Here is a 23,077-nt window from a genome sequence, read left to right on the forward strand (position 1 = left end):
AAGGCAAACAGTGCAAGGACCCAACAGTGGGAGGCAAAAAAACTTGCACAGGCAGCAAGTAAAAGGGAACCATGGTCTGCAATGTCTCTACACTAATGCACAGAGCATGGGAAATAAGCAAGATGAACTCGAACTCCTAGTACAACAAAGCAAATATGATATAATAGGCATCACTGAAACCTGGTGGGATGAGTCTCATGATTGGAATATGGAAATAGAGGGGTATAACCTTATTAAGAGAAATAGGCCAAACAGGAAAGGAGGAGGAATAGCACTATATGTCAGAGATATTTACACCAGTGAAGAGATCCTGGACATCCATCATGGAAGCCAGGTGGAGAGCATCTGGATAAGAATCAAAGGGGAGGGAAACAACAAGGATGTTACGGTGGGAGTCTACTATAGACCCCCAAGTCAGACTGAGGAATTGGATGATATCTTTCTAGAACAGATGACCACACAGTCAGAAAAGAGAGATGTAGTAGTGATGGGCGACTTCAACTATCCTGATATTTGCTGGAAGTCAAACTCAGCAAAATCCTCAAGGCCTAGCAAATTCCTCACTTGCCTGGAAGACAATTTCATGGTCCAAAAGGTGGAAGAGGCAACAAGGGGGTCAGCTATTTTAGATCTGATCCTAACCAACAAGGATGACTTGGTTAATGGGGTGCAAGTGGTGGGATCATTAGGTGGAAGTGACCATGTTCTCCTGGAGTTTGTAATACAATGGAAAGGAGAAGCCAGGCATAGTCAGACACGCATCCTAGACTTTAGGAGAGCGAATTTCAGTAAACTTAGAGAAGTATTGAGGGCGATTCCATGGTCAGAAATACTAAAAGATAAAGGAGTTCAGGACGGATGGGAGTTTCTCAAAAGAGAGATACTGAAGGCACAATTTCAAACAGTTCCAGTGAGAAAGAAAAACGGGAGGTGTCTCAAGAAACCAGGATGGATGACTAAGGAACTTTCAACCGAGCTAAGTTTGAAACAGAACATGTATAAGAAATGGAAAAAGGGGGAAATCACAAAAAAGGAATTCAAAGAAATAGCAGGCATGTGTAGGGGTAAAGTCAGAAAAGCTAAAGCACAGAATGAACTCAGACTTGCTAGAGAGGTTAAGAACAATAAAAAGGGCTTTTTTGGATATGTCCGCAGCAAAAGGAATAAGAAGGAAATGGTAGGGTCACTGCGTGGAGAAGATGGCAAAATGCTAACAGAAGACAGAGAAAAGGCAGAATTACTCAACACCTTCTTTGCCTCAGTCTTCTCAGAAAAGGCAAAGGGTGCTCAACCTGAGGATAATGGAGCAGAGGACAGAATAGGGGAATTTCAGCACAGAATAAGTAAAGAGATAGTAGAGGAACACCTTATTAATCTAAATGAGTTTAAGTCTCCGGGACCAGATGAACTCCATCCAAGGGTATTAAAAGAACTGGCAAATGTAATATCGGAGCCATTGGCAATAATCTTTGAAAACTCCTGGAGAACAGGAGAGATCCCAGCCGACTGGTGTGGGCGGGGCCGGTGCCGCGGGTTGCATGTTGGGACTTGTAGTACCTGGGGCTAGTCTTCTTAGAAGAGTAACACACTTACTGGAGACTGAAGTTGCTGCAAACAATGTGCTCTTTAATTCCAACAAGTGAGTAACAAAGTTATTGAATCAACCGTACACAGTCTTTTTCTCCAACTATTTACACAGTCTCAGCCAGCTGGCTTCCGAAGGTTCAGTCTTAGTGAGGCAACGGAGCCTATGAGCTTTGGGGCCTCCCGCCGGAATGCTTCTCCAACGGTTCCCGGTCGGCCTTTTCCCAGGTTCCCGGTTCAGGGCCGTGTTCCCAACACTCCCCTTTGCTGTCCCACCACTCATTTACCAGGCCCTGAGAGGTAACTTGCTCCCACCCTTCTTCCTCCTGGAAAGGGAATTCACCTTCCTCTCTGGGGTCCTGCAGTTGGACCGCCTCATGGGGCCCAAGAGGTCTGGGGTTATACCGGTTCTGTAGGGACACCGGTCTTCCCACTCTCCGGGGACTATGGACCACGCTATCTTTCCCTCGTCCGACCGCCTCACCGCGTCCCCCTCTTCCGCGTCTTCTTCCTCCCGCGCACAGCTGCCCCTCTCCTTTTATCTCTCCCCCTGGCTCCGCCTCTTTCCTTCCCTCCTCTCGAGTCGTCCCTTCCTGGCTTCCTTCCACCTGATCGCTCCCTCCCTCTCCAACTCCTCCTTCCTCAGTCCTCAGTTCCCTACAACTGGAGGAGGGCAAATGTTGTCCCCATCTTCAAAAAGGGGAAAAAAGAGGATCCCAACAATTATCGTCCAGTTAGTCTGACATCAATAGCAGGAAAGATTCTGGAGCAGATCATTAAACAGAGAGTCTGTGAACATCTAGAAGGCAATGCCATAATCACAAAAAGTCAACATGGGTTTCAGAGAAACAAGTCATGTCAGACAAACCTAATCTCTTTCTTTGATAAAATTACCAGCTTGGTAGATGAAGGGAATGCTGTGGATATAGTATATCTTGATTTCAGTAAGGCCTTTGACAAGGTTTCCCATGACATTCTTGCAAACAAGCTTGTAAAATGTGGGCTAGACAAAGAAACTGTTAAATGGATCTGTAACTGGTTGACCGGCCGAACCCAAAGGGTGCTCAACAATGGCTCCTTTTCATCCTGGAGAGAAGTGACCAGTGGGGTCCCACAGGGCTCTGTCCTGGGCCCAGTGCTGTTCAACATCTTTATCAATGACCTAGATGACAGAATTGGGAGCATACTTATCAAATTTGCAGATGACACCAAATTAGGGGGAATAGCTAATATCCCAGAGGACAGGATCAAGATTCAAAATGACCTGAATAGACTAGAAAGCTGGGCCAAAGCTAACAAAGTGAAATTCAACACAGAGAAATGTAAGGTATTGCACTTAGGGCGGAAAAATAAAATGCACAGATATAGGATGGGTGACACCTGGCTGAATGAAACTACGTGTGAAAGGGATCTAGGAGTCCAAGTAGACCACAAGTTGAATATGAGTCAACAGTGTGATGCGGCAGCTAAAAAGGCCAATGCTATTTTAGGCTGCATCAATAGAAGTATAGTGTCTAGATCAAGAGAAGTAATAGTGCCACTGTATTCTGCTCTGGTCAGGCCCCACCTAGAATATTGTGTCCAGTTCTGGGCACCACAATTCAGAAAGTACATTGAGAAACTGGAGCGTGTCCAAGGGAGGGCGACAAAAATGGTGAAGGGTCTGGAAACCATGCCCTATGAGGAACGACTTAGGGAGCTGGGGATGTTTAGCCTGGAGAAAAGAAGGTTAAGAGGTGATATGATAGCCCTGTTTAAATATTTGAAAGGGTGTCATATTGAAGAGGGAGCAAGCTTGTTTTCTACTGCTCCAGAGAACAGGACCCGGAACAATGGATGCAAGCTACAGGAAAAGAGATTCCACCTGAACATTAGGAGGAACTTCCTGACAGTAAGGGCTGTTCGACAGTGGAATGCACTCCCTCGGAGGGTGATAGAGTCTCCTTCCTTGGAGGCCTTTAAACGGAGGCTAGATGGCCATCTGTCAGGGATGCTTTGATGAATTTCCTGCATGGCAGGGGGTTGGACTGGATGGCCCTAGTGGTCTCTTCCAACTCTATGATTCTATGATAAGGGAAAATTCGCCTATGCTCGAGCCCCATAGGAAATAATGGGGTGCGTGCATGTGGGGGAGCTCCTCAAGCAGCTTCCATGTACGCTGGAAGCTGCGTAAAATACGTCCACGCATGGCGTGGTCGCACTGTAATGAGATGTGAGATTCTGTTAGACCTTGGAATTTGAGATGGGGGAATGTGGTGAAAAGATTACAACAGTCAAAGTAAGGTAAGTGGTTATTTCATTGAGAACCATTTAAAATGCAGATATCAAGGTTTTCTCTGCTATGGGCAGGTAAGAAAGAATAAATGTACAGTAATAAGTTATAATTTTTAATAATGAGAAGCTAATGGAAGTAAGAATGAACTTTATACACCATGCTAAAGGAGTAACTGATACAGTGGAACGGGGGATGAGTGGGAGTTGTAATTTCAACATAGAGCTTCAGATGATGCTTAGCTGCCAAAAGGCACCTGGCAAAATTGGAAGTAAGAGGAAGAGTAAGATTTGGCCTACTAGTTCATCAAAGCAGGGAAAGAGGAAGAGAAGTCCAAGACAGAGAGGTAATGAAAGAGAGGAGGATTTGACTAGGGATAATTGTAGGCAGAGGCAAATATTCCTGTTAAAGAACATTTATAGGCAGAGTGGGGAAAAAACTCTGTATAACAATGGCACAAGCATCAGTTGGTGCTGTCCAGTGAGTTTCCAGGAAAGATTGAAAGAAAGAAAAGAAGAAGAAGAACTATGGTCACAAATTGTGCCAATGGGCACAAATAATGGTTAATGGTTCCTGTCACATTGGGAGAAAATTGGAGGGCTTCACATAGCTTGAAAAGTACTGCAGAAACTGAAAAGTGGCATAGAAATTTTGTTAAGTAAAGTAAATTTTAAATGAGCAAAAATATCAGCTTCTTAAACATTGAACACTGACTAGTACTGAAAGCAGTAGAAGTGACAAGTAGCATAAACAAACAATACTCTTGATTTTATTTCCAGATAGTTCACAAAATAATAGACCTGGGATATGCCAAGGACCTGGATCAAGGAAGTTTATGTACATCTTTTGTTGGAACCTTACAGTATTTGGTAAGATTTTTAAAGATACGAGTTACAGTGTATTGTGGCAGAAAGTCCCCAAGCTCTTACTTGTTGTGTCCACATTTGTAAAGGAAAACCTGTGGTCTTCTCCATTGCTTCATGGTTCTTACTGCTTTTATTACTGTTTTGTTTAAGGCACCAGAACTCTTTGATAATAAAACCTATACAGCTTCTGTAGACTTCTGGAGCTTTGGCACTGTGGTCTTCGAGTGCATTACAGGATTTAGACCATTTTTACATAACCAGCAGCCTTTTACCTGGTAAGAGATTTATTTCTGAAACTGAATTAGACCTATTATACATGTCCAAACCTTTATTTTTTTTAAAAAAAAATACATACTCAGAGTTACTAAACTGTTGCATTGAAAGTATTATCTAAAGCTCAGGAAGTCACTCTCTTCTTGGCACAAACCAGCAGCCAACATTTCTTAAGATTATGGTTCTGTTGATACATATTAAAACAGCAGGGTAGTAAAATTGAGAAGGAAAGGAAAATAGACTTTTCCTTTTAATTTTTTTCTTCCACAGATGTTTTTCATTTGGGCATAAAGTACAGTGGTTCCCCGGGATACGAATGCGCCGCCTTACGAAATTTCCGGGTTACGAAAAGAATCCATAGAAAAAAACTGTTCCGGGTTACGAAGGTTATTTCGGGTTTACGAAAAATTTTGGTGCTTTTCGGCGCTTTTTCGCACGAAATCGCGGCTTTCGCTATTAGCGCCTATGGCTTTTTCGGCTTACGAAGGATTTCGGGTTACGAACGCGGCGGCGGAACGAATTAAATTCGTAACCCGGGGTACCACTGTATCCACAAAGTAATGGACCTTACCTGTGATTTTAACACATTACAAATACACAGTTAGCAGTATCCAGATGTGTGTGGTCCACCTTGTGCATCACTACAGCATGATGTTTCTTAAGCAGTCAGAGGATAAAATATTGTTGCTTGGAAAATGGAATGTGCTGAGTCAGTCTTAGGAAACATTCTTAACTACAGTTTTGGGCCCTGTACAGACAACATGAAGGCACATAAATGCACATGGGTGTATGAATTTGAACTCCTTTTAGCAAGAGCAAGGAACCCATACCCACTCCAGATGTTCCTGGATTCCATGTATCCTCAGCTCTGGGAAACATGACCAGTGATCCGTCATGATGGATATTGTATTTGAACAGCCTGTGGAGGGATGATAGCTTCCCCTTTCCTGCTTTCAAAAGTTATCATTTCTTTCTTTGTTCTGATCCATGCCTTACATAGAGTCCTTAAAAAAACAAGAGAAATCCTGAACCTCAGCTATGCTACCAGATCCCTGTTACCAGCAGTATCCAGCCAATTAATGAGTTTTCAAGTATATGTTATCATTTTGCTTTATTTTCTTGTTGGTGTTCAGGAGACATCGGGAAGAGTGGGATGTCCCATTTCTTACAGCTGAAGAATGGCATGGTCTTATGATTAATAAGACAAGGAGTTGTCCCCTAGTTCTACACCAGTCCTTACCCCATTGAGGAGATAACACTTTTCCTACAACCTCTTACTCTTTTTTAAAACACTCCTATATGCTGCTCAAACATCTCTTGTATCTCTAGTTTACTCTTATTTTCTCTTAGTACCCATAGGCATGGGCAGGATTCTACAGGGCAACCCCATGGAATCCTGCCTGTGGTTATGGCCTATTCCTGCCCCTGGGCCAGCATGGCAATGGCATGAATATTCACTTTCCTTCCTGCTGCTGTCTCTGTGCAACCCCATACCTGCCACCACTGCTGCGTTCCCACTGAAAGCCCCTGCCATGGCCTATAAGGGCAGAAATGGTTTGGCTGGCTCCAACCACATGGCCAGTCACCTTCAGAGGGAATGCGGAAGCAGTGGCAGGTAAGGGGCACACAGCTTTGCAGTCTGCCAGCAAACAGCCAGTTAAAAAAGAATGTACTAAAGAGCCATTTAAGCATCGGGTCTGCCTGACCCCGGCCTGCATTGTTGGCCTACATTGTCCATACAGGATGATGCCAGGCTGGGGGAGATTGTGATGAACTTGAATACAAGAAGAAATCTACCCAAAAAAGACACTTTCATCTTCACCTTTTTCTTGATTAATAATCCTGACCTTGCTTCTCCTGTCCAGTGAGAAGGAGTAAATTGACTCTTGTGAATGCTCACATTCCACCACTCAAAAGATGACATAAGGTACAACAAACTGCTTTGTTTTTTCCTGAACTATTCCTTTATCCAACTCTGCAATTCTATGATTATAGAAGCACTTTCCCCCCAGATGAAATAATTAATAATAATAATAATTTGTTTTATTTATATACCGCTATTCCAAGGATCATAGCGGTGAACAGCAAGTAAGCTAATTAGCAAGTAAGCTAATTAGCCCCCAACAGTCTGGGTACTCATTTTAGCGACCTCGGAAGGATGCAAGCCTGAGTCGAGCTTGGGCCCTTTTGCTGGTCTTGAACTCGCAACCTTGTGGTTTCGAGTGAATGGCTGCAGTACAGGCATTTAACCACTGCGCCACCAGGGCTCAGTGGAAATGTGACAGGAAGGATAGCCATCCTGATACAAGGTTACATATGTACATATAACATAGGTCTCACATTATATTGGGATGAGTATAACCAGTAGCATTGCACTACAAATTAATTTCCACCCATTTCTGTCATCTGAAAGATCTTTATGTTATCAATATGAAGTTGGTTCATAGTTTCTTATTTGTAGTTTCCTGTTTAATCTCACTTAGAATATGATAGTCCAAGTTTAAAAATAGCCATTTCCCTGATGGTCACTGTATAGTTTGAAAATCACCTTCAGGCAACCAGAAAATCCCTTTCCCATTTCTTTACACCTAGATATGTGTTAGGCAGACAAGCTGGAACAATATTTTCTGGGTGTTTTCAAGACTAATGTATCTATTTATAGGGCTGCAGTTGGAAAACTATGAAGGCAAGCCAAACCAAATCAATGATGAGAGTTGTATACAATTACTCCTCCATATCTGTGGGACTTAGGGACCAAGGATCACTATGAAAGTGGAAAAACCATGAATATGTTAGCCCTCCCCCAACATAAATGATAAACAGCCCTCTTTCTCCAAGAGCATCACCTGTAACTCTCTTTGCAACTTTGCACCACATAGCTTCCTCCATATTTCCAAAGTGCTTCCATTTTCAATCTGATGTTGGCAGCCACTGCTGCAGAGAATTCACCTTCTCTCCTCCCCCTCCTTCCCGGCCTGACAAAAGCAACACCTTATCCTCTCTACTTTTACAAACTTTGCATTCTCCTCGTTTCCAAAGTCCACTTTGAATACGATATTTGCAGCCATCACCACAAAGAGAAGGCATGCTGTTGCTTTTGTCTGGCCAGGAGAGAGGCGGAGGAGTGGAGAGTACAGTACTTGGCTCCTCATTGGGGCTGGCTCTAAATGACGGGATTCAAAGGGAAGGACTTTGGAAATGTGAAGGATGCAAAGCTGGCAAAGCCGAGAAATTTACAGCTTTGTTTTTCATTGCTGGAAGGAAGAGTGGTGTGTGTGTGTGAAGACGTTGACCTTGCTAAGCATCAGTTACAAAATCGCAGATAGTCAAAACCGTGAATCTGAAATCTGCAAATGTGGAGGGTTGATTGTAATCAGAAGGCAATTGTCTGAAGGAGTTGGCTATACATAAAGAAACTATTATTAAAAAGAATCCCAGGCTGAGAGAAACAGTTTGCTGTTTGACTGAAGACTTGGCATGGTTTGACTATGGAGAGGAATTTGGATTTAAGTTAGATGGTAGCATGCATATTCTAGCTGCAGGGGCAGTTCTCCAGTGAAAGAATCAGCCTAGGAAGATAATGTAATAGCCTCTCTTTAGATAGTTTCAGTGAGGAAACTTGACAAAGAAACAGCATACCGTATATACTTATGTATAAGCTGACCTCATGTATAAGTCAAGGGCAGTTTTGGGGGCCGAAATCATAGGTTTTGATATGACCTGTGGGTGAGTTTAGGGTCAAACACTGGGGCATGTTACAAAAGATCTAAAGGGTAAAACAAAGCACCACTTCCCTCTCTGGACCTCTTCCAAGGGTCACTGTCTTGGCATGGAAAATGGAGAAACAAACTTTGGCACGCACACACTCCCCCTCCCTTCACCCCCAGGATTTCAAAGGCTCATGGCTTGCAAAACGGGGTACAACCCTCTCTTCTCTTCACCCCCAGGATTTCCAGGGCTCATGGCTTGTGAAACAGGGTACAAGCCTTGGCATTCTCTCTCTCTCTCCCCCTTGCCTCACCAGCTGTTCGTTAGCTCTGGCTACAAAGGAAGGCTGAGGAATAAGGCATAGAGAGAGAGACAGCAGAGTGTGCGGAGACTCAAACAGGGAGGCAAACTCTCCCTCTCTCCCTTGTCTCAGCAGCTGTTTGTTAACTCTGGCTATGAAGGAAGGCTATGGGATAACACACACACAGAGGAGAGCACATGTAGATTCAAACAGGGAGGCAAAATCTCCCCCCCCCATCTCACCAGCTGTTTGTTAGCTCTGGCTGTGAGAGAAGGCTGAGGGATAAGACACACACACACACAGAGAGAGAGAGAGAGAGAGCGCACATGGGGACTCAAACGGGGGCTGTTTAAAAATCCCTGGCTATGAAGGAAGGGTGGGCACTTCTTTAAGAACTTTATAAGCAGTATTAACTTATTGCCCCATATATAAGTCAACCCATGATTTTGGAGTCCATTTGGGGGCATAAATTTCTCGACTTATAGTTGAGTATTTACAGTATATTCTCTTAGATATGGAATGCCATTTTCTACAGTGGCTTAGTGGGATTTAGATTATCAATTTTTTTTAAAAAAAATCTTTTCTTATAGGCATGACAAAATCAAGAAGAAAGATCCAAAATTCATCTTTGCATGGGAAGAAATGACTGGGGAAATTAGATTTAGTGCTCATTTGCCAAATCCCAACAGCCTATGCAGGTAACATTCTATCTCTTCTTTCACTAATTTGCTAGAAATGTGTAGAGCAAATCTGTGTACTGGGGTATTTCTTCAATAGCTCTTCTTTATCAGTAGTATGCCACACTGAGGTCCCAAGGCAGAGGTGGGTAATACACATGTTCCATGTGGATTCCATACTCCCTAAATCAGTGTCATGAATTTTGGTAGGGAAATATCGATAGCCCTTTAGAATCATAGAGTTGGAAGAGACCACAAGGACCATCCAGTCCAGCACGCTGCCATGCAGGAAATCTAAATCAAAGCATCCCTGACAGATGGCCATCCAGCCTCTGCTTAAAGACCTCCAAGGAGGGAGACTCCACCACACTCTGAGGGAGTGTGTTTCACTGTCGAACAGCCCTTACCTGCTTGTATTAATAGAGTATTTCTGGTTTGCCACTGAATTTCAGCAGCATAGCAGTTTGCAGTCTGTGGTAGGTTCCAGGATTGAGGTGGCAAATTGATCTCCAGACCTGTTGAAGTAATTTACCTCTGTGTTAGGGTGTAATAGATTATTAAGGTAGTTCCAAAGACCCAAATATATCTTAGCTTTTTTTCCTTTCTCACCTCCCTACAAGAGGATTTTTTGCTGCTGTTATTGGCATAGATTTATAAAATCGTGGAATCATAGACTTGGAAGTGGCTTCATGGGCCTTCAAATCCAATACCCACATGTGGGCACAAATAACATTTTTTCAAGAACTGCTTTCTCCTTATGGTAGGAGCGGGCAGCTATGTTCCTATAGATGTTCATGTACTACAGGTGAGATGCCATTGTCCATAGGCCTTAGCCACTGGTGACAGATTATGGAACTTCAAGAGAATTGGCATCTGGATGGTCACAATTATCCACGTCAGGGGAATACTGCTAAGGGGCCACATGTCAGCTAAGGATAGGGCAGAGCCAAAAGTGGGTGGGGCCAAATTAGCATCTTCTCTCTACTGACCTATAGCTAATCAGTCCACACCCCAGACATTAGATTTTAAAAGAAAAGACATTAATTGGTGACAGTAAGTGTTTCATGCCTAAACACAGAAGATTTGAATCAGTTCTTGTTGTGGAAGTAAGGATTACTGACTGCGAACACCCTCACCTCCAAACATACTCAAAGCAGTGCCACTACCCACAGCGAGCATAAAAGATATGCAGAGCAGAGTGTCTTCTGAGATATCAGCATCACTCTGGTAGACCACAAATTGGTCTACTTTTGTGTAGCTTGCTAGTTTCCCATTTGTGTGAAGCACAGAGACCACAAAGGACAGGTTGCATACATGTAACTGTTGTTCTTTGAGTGGCCATCTGAACTTACACAACCCTGCATGTCTTCCTTACATTATCTGCTGGTCCCTATGGATGGCATTGGTGTCCAAGGAACTGGTGGTTTCAGCAAGATGCCCCTTATATAGGGTTGTTGAAGGAAGCTTCTATTAGTTTCTAGAAAGTTCCAAACAGTGCTTTGTGCAGGTGCAGGATAACCCATTTGTGTGAGCACAAAGATTTTTTTTTTATGATTGGTTTCATGTACTAGGGTAAAGTTAATATAGAATGGCTCAAGGGGTGTTTGCATAGCAAAACATCTGTGCTGAACACAGAGAAATGCAGGAGGATTCATAGGTTTCCTTTGTCTCTGACTAGGAGCTACTGGTGAAGAGTAAGGTACTCATAAAACACTTTATTTATAATATATTGGTTTGAACTTTGAGCACTGTATGGGTAATAATTGGATAAAATATCTTCTGTGTTGTTTTGGATTTTTGGAGGCTTTGAAGTACTGCCATTAACAAGGATGAAATCCCTAGGACTTAATTCCTGTATGGCAATGGTATAATTGGCACATAGGCCTGTTACAGACAGCCAAAATAAAGCTGCTTCGAGTCACAGTGGAGGTATGGTGTTTCAATGATGCATGCATCCTAAGAGTCCAGAAGTCGCACCAAAGCCACGCTCCGACTGGAGACATAGTGACGCCACATAGTGAGCCACTAGTGCTACAGTACCTCAAAAATGTTGGAAATATCAGGGAGGTACCTGGAACATGGCTGGAGATTTGTTAGGAAACAAATGAAAAGTAGATGAAAGTTGCTGTGGCTTTTTTTGTCATCTGCAAAATAATTAATGGCTACATGAGCAAACTATCACTATAATAAAACCTGCCATTGACATTATATGTAAATGTAATAATTATTTGAACTGTTTGTCAACATTGGTATGATCGTGTTCAAAGAAATCTGTTGTGCATTTATTAATATATATTGCACGTTAGAATGGTAGTTGACCTTACATTTAATTTTATTGTTATCCATTCTGCTTTTAAAAGTGAAAGTCCCTTATTTTTGTTTGGTTTTTCCTAGCATGATTGTAGAACTAATGGAGAGTTGGCTCCAACTGATGCTAAATTGGGATCCACAGCAGAGAGGTGGTGGTACAGACCCAGAAACTGGAAACTTCAGGTGTTTCCAACAGATGGATTATCTGTTGAACTTAAAGGTAAATTATAATATGGTATACTTGGATTAAAAAGAGTAGTTGAAAAGCACAACTCTTTTATTAAGGTGTAAACTAAATTGATTTATGTCTCTGAAATCTAATGTCTACACTTTAAAGTGCCATGACAAAGGATTCTCCTGTGTCAAAATGAAAGATAATTTATTCCATTTTCTTGCTGAATGCATTTTTCACAATAATAGTGAGACAGCCAACTGTTTCATATGGTGGAGAGAAGAATTATTACCGGAAAATAAACTTCAGCCCTAAACAGTTTTTTTTGCTTAGATTTTTTTTAAAAAAACCTATTTAATTTCTTAAAGCCTCAGGTGATGTCAGAAATTGTTGATAGAAATCAACTCTTTGACACTTTCTGATAGCAACACACCAGTGTGTTTTCTTCCATTGATTCCATCAGTTTAGATGTGTATATGTCTATATATAGAGTCAGCTTCCAACACATTGTTTTAGAAATATGATTTGCCTTTAAGATACATTTGCTGTCTCATGAAATGATTGTTGATTTGGCATTGTGTGTGTTTTGCTGCAGATAGTTCACGTCTTAAATATGACTTCTGCCAAGATTTTGTCTTTTTCATTGCATCCTGAGGAAAGTCTTCATTCGCTACAGTCCCGTATTGAGACTGAGACCGGAATAAGCACAGGCAACCAAGACCTTCTCCTTGAGATGGGAGTTTGTCTGGATCCTCGGAAGCCAGCTTCTCAATGTGTTATTGATGGCATAGTAAGATTTCTTATTTAATTATGATAAGTGGGGAATCTGTCCTAGGAATCAAATCTGATCTTTTTATTTTAATAGCTAATCTTAATCTGCCTGGATGGCATTCATAATGAGGGGAGATGTAGCAAAAGCAGTAAGGGATCTAATGCAAAGTCTGACAGAATAATATCAATAAGACTTTAGGGGAAAGCCATCAATATAACCATAATCCAAGTTTATGACCCAAGCTAGAGACAGAAGAGGAAGAAATTGAAACATCCTGTTCCAGAGTCTGAGAGGAAATTGAACACAAAGGCGGGTTGCAAACTGCCATAAAATACGTATTGACTATGTATTAGAGTTAGGAAGGGGCGGTGCATCCGCAACCCCCTAACCCTAGTACGTAGTCAATATGTATAATATGTCGCGCAGCGCTTATGATGTCGCGAGTGCGCCGCAGGAAGAAGCTCCGCGAGGGAGTTGCGTGGTTTGGCTGCTGTGGCTCCCTCGCGGAGCAAACAGCAGCGCCGGCAGACCGCCGCAAAGCGGCGGTCTGTAACACTCCAAAGATAATCAAGGTGATTGAAATACAAAAAGTAGGAAACAGAGCAGAACTAAATATTGTTGGAGAATTTGGCCTAGAATCAAGAAAAGTAGCAGCAGTGCAGCTGATTGAATTTTGTAAGGCCAGCAGTTTGTTGGAAGATAATGAAAACAGTATGCTAAAGAATTATATAAAGAGTTGAAAAGATGAATTCAAGGAGAAAGCATTTTGAGACGGACCCACAAGCTTAGAAATTGAAGTGGAGGCTGCAAAAAAAGCACTTGAGAGGAATGAATCACCAGGCGCATATGGCATGCCAATAGAACTACTTCAAGACAGAATCCACACAAATTCTAATTAAAATCAGCTAATCAATATAAAAAAACAGAACAATGGACTAAAGTTTGGAAATACTCAATATAGATTCCAGTCCCCTAGAAAGGGGATACCAGGGATTACACTAACCACCAGACCATTACATTACTCTCCCATGCAGGTAAAGTGATACTCATAGCTTTATAACATAGCTTTTACTATAGAGAGAGTTGAATAATGCCAGATATTCAGAAATTTACTAAGTGATACTAAGGATCATATTGCAGACATGCATTGAATAATGGAGCAGACCAAAGAATTTCAGGAAAAAAAGTCAGCCTGTTCTTTATAGATGATAGCAAATCTTTTGATTGTGTAGATCAGTGGTCCCCCAGCTGTCCTCTTTAAGAGATTTTGGACATCCCAGAAGCCTCAGACATGTTGGCCAATAGTCTCGAATTCTGGGAGCTGAAGTCCAAAATTCCTTAAAGAGCACAGTTTGGGGACCACAGTTTGGTGTAGATCATAAAAAACTAAGGATGACTCTTAAAGAAATGTATTTGCTACAACATTTGATTTTCCTGGTGCAAAACCTAGACTCTGGATAAAAGAACATAGAGAAACATAATGGTTCAAACTGACATGGTGGTGAGGCAAGGCTGCATTTTATTGCCCTATATGTTCAGCTAGTACACTCAGGCACGTTTGCATTTTATTCCCCTCAACTTGTACACTGAATGTATTCAACTTGTACGCTGAATGTATGATATGTAAAGCTTGATTAGGCTCAGAGGAAGGAGGCTGGAAAATTTAACAATTTAAGATATGTAGATGACATCATATTACTATCAGAGAATAGCAAAGACTTGGGATGACTGTTGAAGAATATCAAGGAAGAAAGTTCAAAGACAGTCTTACAGCTGCACATTAGAAGAACAAAAATAATGGCCACAGATGATTTTCAGAAATTTAAAATAGATGATGAAGACATTGAAATAGTCAAAGATTTATTTTTCTCTGTGACGCACACAGCTAGGTTAGCCTTTTCCTGCACAGTGCCCCTTTGGGAGAATTCTATAGAATTTTGAAGAGTTTGGGTGGTAGACCCACTCACCTCTACCAATTCTATATAAGGGGCTCCTGCTGAAACTCAACAGACTCTATGGCGGGGTACAGACCGCTGCTTTGCGGCGGTCTGCCGCCGCCGCCAGTAGGTCCGCGGGGGAGTCGGAGCCTTCACACGGCCCGACTCCCGCGCGGACCGAAAAAGAAGCTCCAAAATGGAGCTTCTTTTTCCGTCACGTTTGCGACGTAGCGAGGCGCCAGGGGCGCGCTCGCTACGTCACAAGCGGCGTGACGCGTACGGACGCTCAGCGTCCGATACGCAAAGATGGCGCCGGCCATGTAGAAGGGCTGGCGCCATCTTGTACGGACGGAGTCCGTACTAGGCCCAGGGGCGTCTATAAGAGACGCCCCTTTTTTAAAATGGGACATCCGGAGGACGTCCCAAATGGCGGTGCAGAAAGCACCTATGATTCTATAAGGAAGTCAGTTCCTTTTTGTCTGCTGCTGCAGCTGCTTCATCAGGAACAGTGTTCACAAGCTCAGATTGAAAGAATTGTTGGGAGGATTGATGGTTGACATGGGCTTCAAGCCATTCTATATGTTGGAGCTTTCTTGGTACTTCTGCCTTCTTTTAAGATGTGCATGATCAGTCTCATCCATGAATTGTCCATGGCTGGTGATACCATGGCTACTACAGACACAGATCCCCTTCTTGGGAAACCTGCTATTCTGAGGTCAGCTCTTCCACCAGAGATAACTGTTCAGGGCATTATACTTGCCACTCTAGGAGCAAGGCTTCTTTGATGCAACACTCATGATGCAGAAGATGCTATTCCAATCAAATGCATTCTACTGCCTTAGCCTCTGTTCAACATGGTTGAGCATAAGTTGACCAAAATCCTATTAAGTGTGATGCCTCTCAAGATCAGGCCATATCTCAGCCAGCTCAAGCCCAGGATACTACGTCTGGTGCAAAGGATATGTTGGCTCCTTCTACCTCCACTGTTGCTGTTACAAGTCTACGATGTCTGGATCTGATTCTGTGATCATACCTACTAGAAATGTTGCTTGGAACCCTCCTCTCTGACTGATGATATAAAGGCATTTGTTGGTGAGAAGTTCCACATGGCTAAGTTTCTTGACATTAAAACCCAGCAACAACTCTGATTGAGGTTCCAGTTTTCCAGCAGATTAAAGCAAATATTCCTGCAGCTTTACTGGTGCTTCCATTTCTCGTTCAGGTCATTCAGAAGTCTTGGCTGACACTGTCATCCATTCCATCAACTTCCAGCAAGCTAGAGACACCCTACAGGGTAAATGATTCAGCCATTCCTCCTCTAGGGCAGCATCATCCATCATTGTCAGTGCTGTCCAGTTGAGAGCATCATACCATCTGCACCTGCATACAAAGAGGGCAAGAAGCTTGATGCTGTAGGGAAGAAATTCTACTCTTTATCTGCTCTCATTTTCAAGTTCTCTAACTACTTGCATGGGGACTTTCAACCAGCTCTTTTATCATAAGATGACACTGTTCTTCAACAAGCTCTGGAACAAAGATCACAGAGTGATTTATCTCCTGCAGTCTGAGGCACAGAAGCTAGCGAGTCATCACATTGGTGATTGTGGGGGCAAGGTAATGCAAGGGCAAGGGATCAGTAGCTCTCTATCACCATGCTTGGCTTTGATCATCAGGTCTTTCTGAGCAAGCTTGGGCATTCATAGAGGATCTTCTGTTAGATGATGGTGGCCTGTTCAGTTTGGAGACTGACTCCAGACTGGAACACATTCACGAGATGTGGTCTGCTGTGCGGAGGTTTGGAGTCATGGAAGTCACAAGTGTGAACAGTATTTGAAACTTTCCTGCTTACCTTTACAGCAGGGAAATATGCAGCACAGCAGGGAAATATGCAAAGGAGTAGTCCAGAGTCCAGTCCAAGGGTCACACAATACCAGTCAGTCAGTCACAGCAAAGGGCAGTGCAAGAGCGTAGTCATAAGGCAAGTCCAGAGATCCAAGAGCAAGGAATACAGGAACAACAAGGCTGCAAGACTGGTTGTTGACTGCAAATAATATCTGCAGCTGGAGGTCTTTTAAAAAGCCTCAGCTTCTCTCAGCTGAAACCTATTCACTCTCTTCTAGCCTGGAAGATGGCCTCACAGACTCCTTGACCTGTCTTCTCTTCACAGGTCCTAGCACCTGCACATAGAGTAGTGATGTCCAAACTCTGGCCCTCCAGGTGTTTTGGACTTCAGCTCCCAGCATCCCAGACCATTGGCCAAGGTGGCTGAGCTTCTGGAAGCTGAAATCCAAAACACCTAGAGGACTAGAGTTTGGACATCACTGCTGTGGAGTCTGTTTCTCCCTCGGCAACTTCCTGAGCAATTGATTTCTGAGCCTCCTCTGAGACTGCTGAACCAGGCAGCCCCAGATTTGCCCCTGCCTCGTCTCTTCCATTTCTTCAGAGTCTGAGTCTTCTGACTGTGTCTCTAAGTCAGGCCCAGGGCAGTCCATGACAGAAACAGTCATACAGGCCATAGAAATTGATGCAGTTACCAATCAAATAAGTCATATACCCAAAAAGCCACTGCGTCTGGCCAGATGAAGAAGAAGCCCAGTAATTTTAACTTTCATTCCGATAATACTCTGACAGCTGAGTTTCCACACTTTGTGCCACTCTCTATATCCTAAACAGCCCAGAACCTTTTTCCACCAGAGCATCAATGCCTCCATCTCCCAGACTTCTCTCCATGCTGAAGGTCTTGGATCATCTAAACACTTTTCCACCAATTCCTTCTCTTCTATTTCATGATAGGCTCCAAAATTTCTATGAGATGGAGAACTCCATCACCACAGGTTCGTGGGTACTTGACATCTTGAGGAAATACTCCACCATCAAATTCAAAGCACTCTTCTGACCCATGTTTCCTTCACTGTTCTACTCTAGGAAGTAGACACTTTTGCAGAAAGTAGCTGTTGAATCTGTACCCCAATCCGAAGTTCGTTGGAGGCTTTTCTTCTGGTACTTTATCATCACCAAAAAGGATGGTCTGAAGCTGATTCTGGATCTGAGGGATGTAAACCTGTATATTTAACCTCAGTGCTTCAGGATGGTGACTATATTGTCCATCCTGGCATTGATGCAAGAGGATTGGTACACCACTTTAGACCTAAAGACACTTACTTCCATATTTCAATTCAGCCTTGTCACAGACATTTCTTGTGCTTTTCTGTAGACAGAAAAGCATACAGGTTTCACGTTCTCCTGTCCAGCCTCAGCACAGTTCCTCAGGTATTTACAGGGGTGAAGGATGCTGTGATGACTTCTTTAGCAGCAAGGTGTCATCCTGTACCTGTACATAAATAACTGGTTAGTCATCGCTCCTCTAGAAGCCCATTGCTACAGTGTATACAGAATATGTTGGCTCCTTTAGACAAACTGGGACTTTGCCTCAACAAGGAAAAGCCCAATCTTCAACTGATGAGTTGAATTCAATTGACTAGAGCAATCTTAGACTCCACAGTCCAACTGCTTTCCTACCTCTCAACCATTTCAACAATCTGTGCAAGGAGTTGCCTTCAGTACATACATCTCAAGACTCGATAGGTTCCAATCACTCTGGGCTACTTGGTGTGGACTACATTGGTGTCCCTGAATGCCTGCCTTCAGATGTGTCCTTGCTTGGTTCATTGCTTCATTCAATCTCTGAGAAAGTGATTCATGGTTCTGAGGTCAGAACAGAAGTCCCTCCAGTGGTGGTTGGATCCATCCAGCATTCAGTTCAGCATGCACTTCTCTATCCCAAGACCTCAGGCTCTTGTCACAACATATGCATCCATGTTGGAATGAAGTGTCCATCTAGCACACTCATTGGGAGAGGTTTTTGGTCGTTGGAAGAAAAAAGTCTTCAAATAATGCTCTGGATCTGTTGAGCATAGAAGAAGTACAGTAGGCCCTCCATATCTGTGCACTTGTCATTCATGGATTCCAGCATTTGCAGATGGCAAGCCCATGGCCGGGGGGGGGGGTGTGGCAGAGGAGGAGGAAGAAGGAAGAGTATGAAGAAGCAGTAGTGGCAGGGAAGAGGAGGAGGAGGCTGCCTGGGGGACATCTAAGCTGGAGTAGGGGCTCCTCCCCAGCTACCCGAAGCCTACCTAGCGGATGCTCAGGGTCCATTGACCTCAGTGGTGGTTCGGCCACATGATTATGCCACCATTGGGGACAATGACACACTGCCTCCCCAGCCGCATGGAGCCTATCTAGCCTTCCTCTCTTCTTCCTCCTCCAACTCCTCATCTTCACCCTTGGGAGACCCAATGCTCTCAGTTCCCACTGCCCCTGTCAGGCCTGAATGAGCCCCTCTGACTCCATCAATCCCTCCCTGCAGCATGTAACTAATGGGGCAGTCAGGGGAGCTCATCCAGGCCTGATGGGGGTGACGGGAACCGCGAGCCTTGAGTATCCCCAGGATGAGGACGAGGACTTGGAGGAGGAAGAGAGGAAGGCTAGATAGGCTTCAGGCGGCTGGGGAGGCAATGATTCTGTGATTCTATTGAGATGCAAGGTGGTGTGGGTGTTGACCAACAACACCATGGTCATGAATTACCCAAACAAGCAAAGTGGTACCTAATTTTACACCCTCCTTCATCTCACAGTTTGACTCTGAGATTGGTGCATTCAGAGAGACCTATCCATTTTCGTTAATCCATCTTCATGGAGAAGAAAATGTCATTGCAGATCTTCTGAGTCAAAAGATGCATTCTCACCATGAATGGAGACACCATTTCAAGATGCTGAAGCCCATTTTTCAACAAAGGGGTGTTCCTAAGCTAGTGCTTTTTGCTTCAGCTCAAAACACCCAGCGTACATATTTCTGTTTCAGATCATAAGGAGATGCCTTCCTCCTCAGTTGGTACAGCCTCATGCTGTATGCCTTCCCTCCATTCCCTCTTCTGACCAGAGTCATTGCCAAACTGTTGCAATCAAGTGAGGTGTATCTTGATCATCCCCTAATGTCCAAAGCGGCCATGGTTCATGCATCTATCCCAAGAAATAGTACGTTCAGTTACCTCAGAGACCAGATTTCCATACCATGTATGACAGCTAGGTCAGACACCCTGATCTCGATAATCTTTACCAGTCAGCATGGAGGATCCTGCCCTAGATTAATTACCGGTTGTGGTGAGAGAGGTTATCAATGCTGCTTATTGACCTTCACCAGACAGTCCTATGACTATAAGTAGAAGAAGTTTGCTTTTTTCCTGCTTCCACGGTCAGTTGATGCAGCTTTAGCTACTGTTGCACATTTGTTGGACTTTCTACTTTCTTTGTTGAATTGAGGCCTCTTTTGTCTGGCTCAGCCAGAATCTTAGCTATACTATCCCTAGTTCCATCAGGTTCAATGCCAAGCCAACTTTCCTGCTACTCTGCCAAGGTTGCCTTATATTCCCTGTGTGATTTGCAAGTATTGGTCAACACCATCCTCCATTCCTGCTTTCTCAACTAAAACAGAAAACCTCTAAAGAGTTCAGGACTCAGATATTCAAGCAACATACAAAGTCCAATTCCATAATTGTTGACACTGCTCAGTCTCAGGCCTCTCAGCGTCTCAATTTTTACTGACAAGGAAGAGAAGAAGCTTGATTCGATGGGCAGGAAATGCTACTCTTCCTCCATCTTGCTTTGTAAGGTTTTGAATTATCTAGCCTGCCTATGTGTTTATCATTAGTTGTTGCGGGAAAACCATTTCTCCATCACTGACAAACTGAATTATGAAGACATCTATGGTGCTTTCTGCACCGCCATTTGGGACGTCCTCCGGACGTCCCATTTTAAAAAAGGGGCGTCTCTTATAGACGCCCCTGGGCCTAGTACGGACTCCGTCCGTACAAGATGGCGCCGGCGTCATCTTTGCATATCGGACGCTGAGTGTCCGTATGCGTCACGCCGCTTGTGACGTAGCGAGCGCGCCCCTGGCGCCTCGCTACGTCGCAAACGTGCCGGAAAAAGAAGCTCCATTTTGGAGCTTCTTTTTCGGTCCGCGCGGGAGTTGGGCCGTGTGAAGGCTCCGACTCCCCCGCGGACCTACTGGCGGCGGCGGTCTGTACCCCGCCTATATCTCTTGTCAAGCACACTAGCTGGCTGGCCACCAAATAATGGCTTCCAGGCACATTGCAGATTGAAGCACCAAAGCAATGACTGAGACAGTGGTGTTCTGTAGGCATGTGTGGTTACATTGCTCAGAGCTTTCCAAGCAGACTCAGTTGGTGATTGGGGACTTGCCATTTGATGATGGTGGACTCTTGAACACCAAAACAGATTCTAAGATGGAACACATTCAAAACATGAAGTTAGTGGTCAAAAGGTGGGCCTTCAATCCTCTTGTCTAGGCGACCTCCAGACCAAGACATATGGTATCAACATGGTATGACTCTCCTGTCATGGTTTATTACCAACGTCAACACTCCGATGAAATGGCTGACCGAGAATGGTCCAGAAACTGGCAGCATACTTATCAAATTTGCAGATGACACCAAATTAGGAGGAGTAGCTAATACCCCAGAGGACAGAATCAAAATTCAAAATGACCTGAATAGACAAGAAAGCTGGGCCAAAGCTAACAAAATGAAATTCAATACAGAGAAATGTAAGGTACTGCACTTAGGGCGGAAAAATGAAATGCACAGATATAGGATGGGCGACACCTGGCTGAATGAAACTACATGTGAAAGGGATCTGGGAGTCCAAGTAGACCACAAGTTGAACATGAGTCAACAGTGCAAGGCGGCAGCTAAAAAGGCCAATGCAATTTTAGGCTGCATCAATAAAAGTATAGTGTCTAGATCAAGGGAAGTAATAGTGCCACTCTATTCTGCTTTGGTCAGGCCCCACCTGGAATATTGTGTCCAGTTCTGGGCACCACAATTCAAAAAGGATGTGGAGAAACGAGCATGTCCAAAGGAGGGTGACTAAAATGGTGAAAGGTCAGGAAAGCATGCCCTATGAGGAACGCATTAGGGAGCTGGGGATGTTTAGTCTGGAGAAGAGACGGTTAAGAGGTGATATCATAGCCCTGTTTAAATATGTGAAGGGATCTCATATTGAGGAAGGAGCAAGCTTGTTTTCTGCTGCTCCAGAGAACAGGACCCAGACCAATAGATGCAAACTGCAGGAAAGAGATTCCAGCTCAACATTAGGAGGAACTTCCTGACAGTAAGGGTTGTTTGACAGTGGAACACGCTTCCTCAGAGAGTGATGGAGTCTCCCTCCTTGGAGGTCTTTAAACAGAGGCTGGATGGCCATCTGTCAGGTATGCTTTGATTGAGAGTTCCTACTTGGCAGGGGGTTGGACTGGATGGCCTTTGTGGTCTCTTCCAACTCTATGATTCTATGATCTTTCCATTGGTGGCTGGCACCCTCTGTCCTGTCCTCTGCAGACGGGACATCTCTTTTCTGCAGAAGGTGGTGCTGGCCTTCCATTTGAACTAGGACATTATTTTGCTTGCCTTTCTACTGAATCCTACCTCAGAGTCTGAGAGACTCTGGCTTTCTAAATGGATTGGACTGTGGCTTTTTAGGTGTTGCAAAGACTGTATGCTGTTCTTGCTTGAAGAAGGGACTTGACTGTCTTGTTGCAGCACTTTGCAAAGTGACCGGTGTTGACAGTCTACCGACATACAAACTGATTCAAAAGGACTCTCCTGCTCAAATTCGAATCCACTCCACATGGGCCATGGCCACATATTCTGCCTTCCTGGCAGGTATGCCACTTGAGGAGTTTTGTCGAGCTGCTACCTGTTCAGTCTTTGACCTTCATTACTTACTACTGAGTAGGACTGGCACTGACTTTGGGAGAGCTGTTTTGCATTCCAGTTTGCCTTACATGTTCTTTTGCCCTTAGAATTCTGTACTGTACTTATATGTTTCAGGAGAGTTTCCTGAAATTGTTTTGATACCTTTTATTCTGTATGGCAGTGGGCATGACGTTCATGTTTCAAGTTTGATGTTCTGCATTTCACTTAAAGTTCAGTAACGTTTTGACATATGCAGTGAATTTCTGCTTCCCTGTGTGTAGCTTGCTAGTTTCCTATTTGTGTGATTCACAGAGATCACAAAAGAGAAAGACAAGTTGCATACCTGTAACTGCTGTTTTTCAAGTGGTCATCTGTGTCCTGCCCGTCTTCCCATCATTGTGTCCTGCATCATGGATGACTGCATCAGTATTGT

The 23,077-nt window shown here is 43.7% G+C and overlaps 1 protein-coding gene across 4 annotated transcripts in view; it reads left to right on the top strand.

The window, feature by feature from the left end:
• CHUK (component of inhibitor of nuclear factor kappa B kinase complex) overlaps nt 1–23,077 on the top strand; it is an 84,238-nt gene that overhangs the window by 30,679 nt on the left and 30,482 nt on the right. For all 4 annotated transcript variants that reach the window (XR_006102879.1, XR_006102880.1, XM_042457596.1 and 1 more), the window contains 5 exons: nt 4,636–4,725; nt 4,873–4,997; nt 9,595–9,702; nt 12,076–12,211; nt 12,759–12,953. Coding sequence is in view for 2 of the 4 variants with exons in the window: in XM_042457596.1 (XP_042313530.1) it covers nt 4,636–4,725; nt 4,873–4,997; nt 9,595–9,702; nt 12,076–12,211; nt 12,759–12,953 (654 nt within the window). In the remaining 2 variants the exon portion in view is untranslated. The remainder of the gene's footprint in view (nt 1–4,635; nt 4,726–4,872; nt 4,998–9,594; nt 9,703–12,075; nt 12,212–12,758; nt 12,954–23,077) is intronic.

Source organism: Sceloporus undulatus, chromosome 3, assembly GCF_019175285.1.
Source record: "Sceloporus undulatus isolate JIND9_A2432 ecotype Alabama chromosome 3, SceUnd_v1.1, whole genome shotgun sequence".
NCBI lineage: Eukaryota > Metazoa > Chordata > Lepidosauria > Squamata > Phrynosomatidae > Sceloporus > Sceloporus undulatus.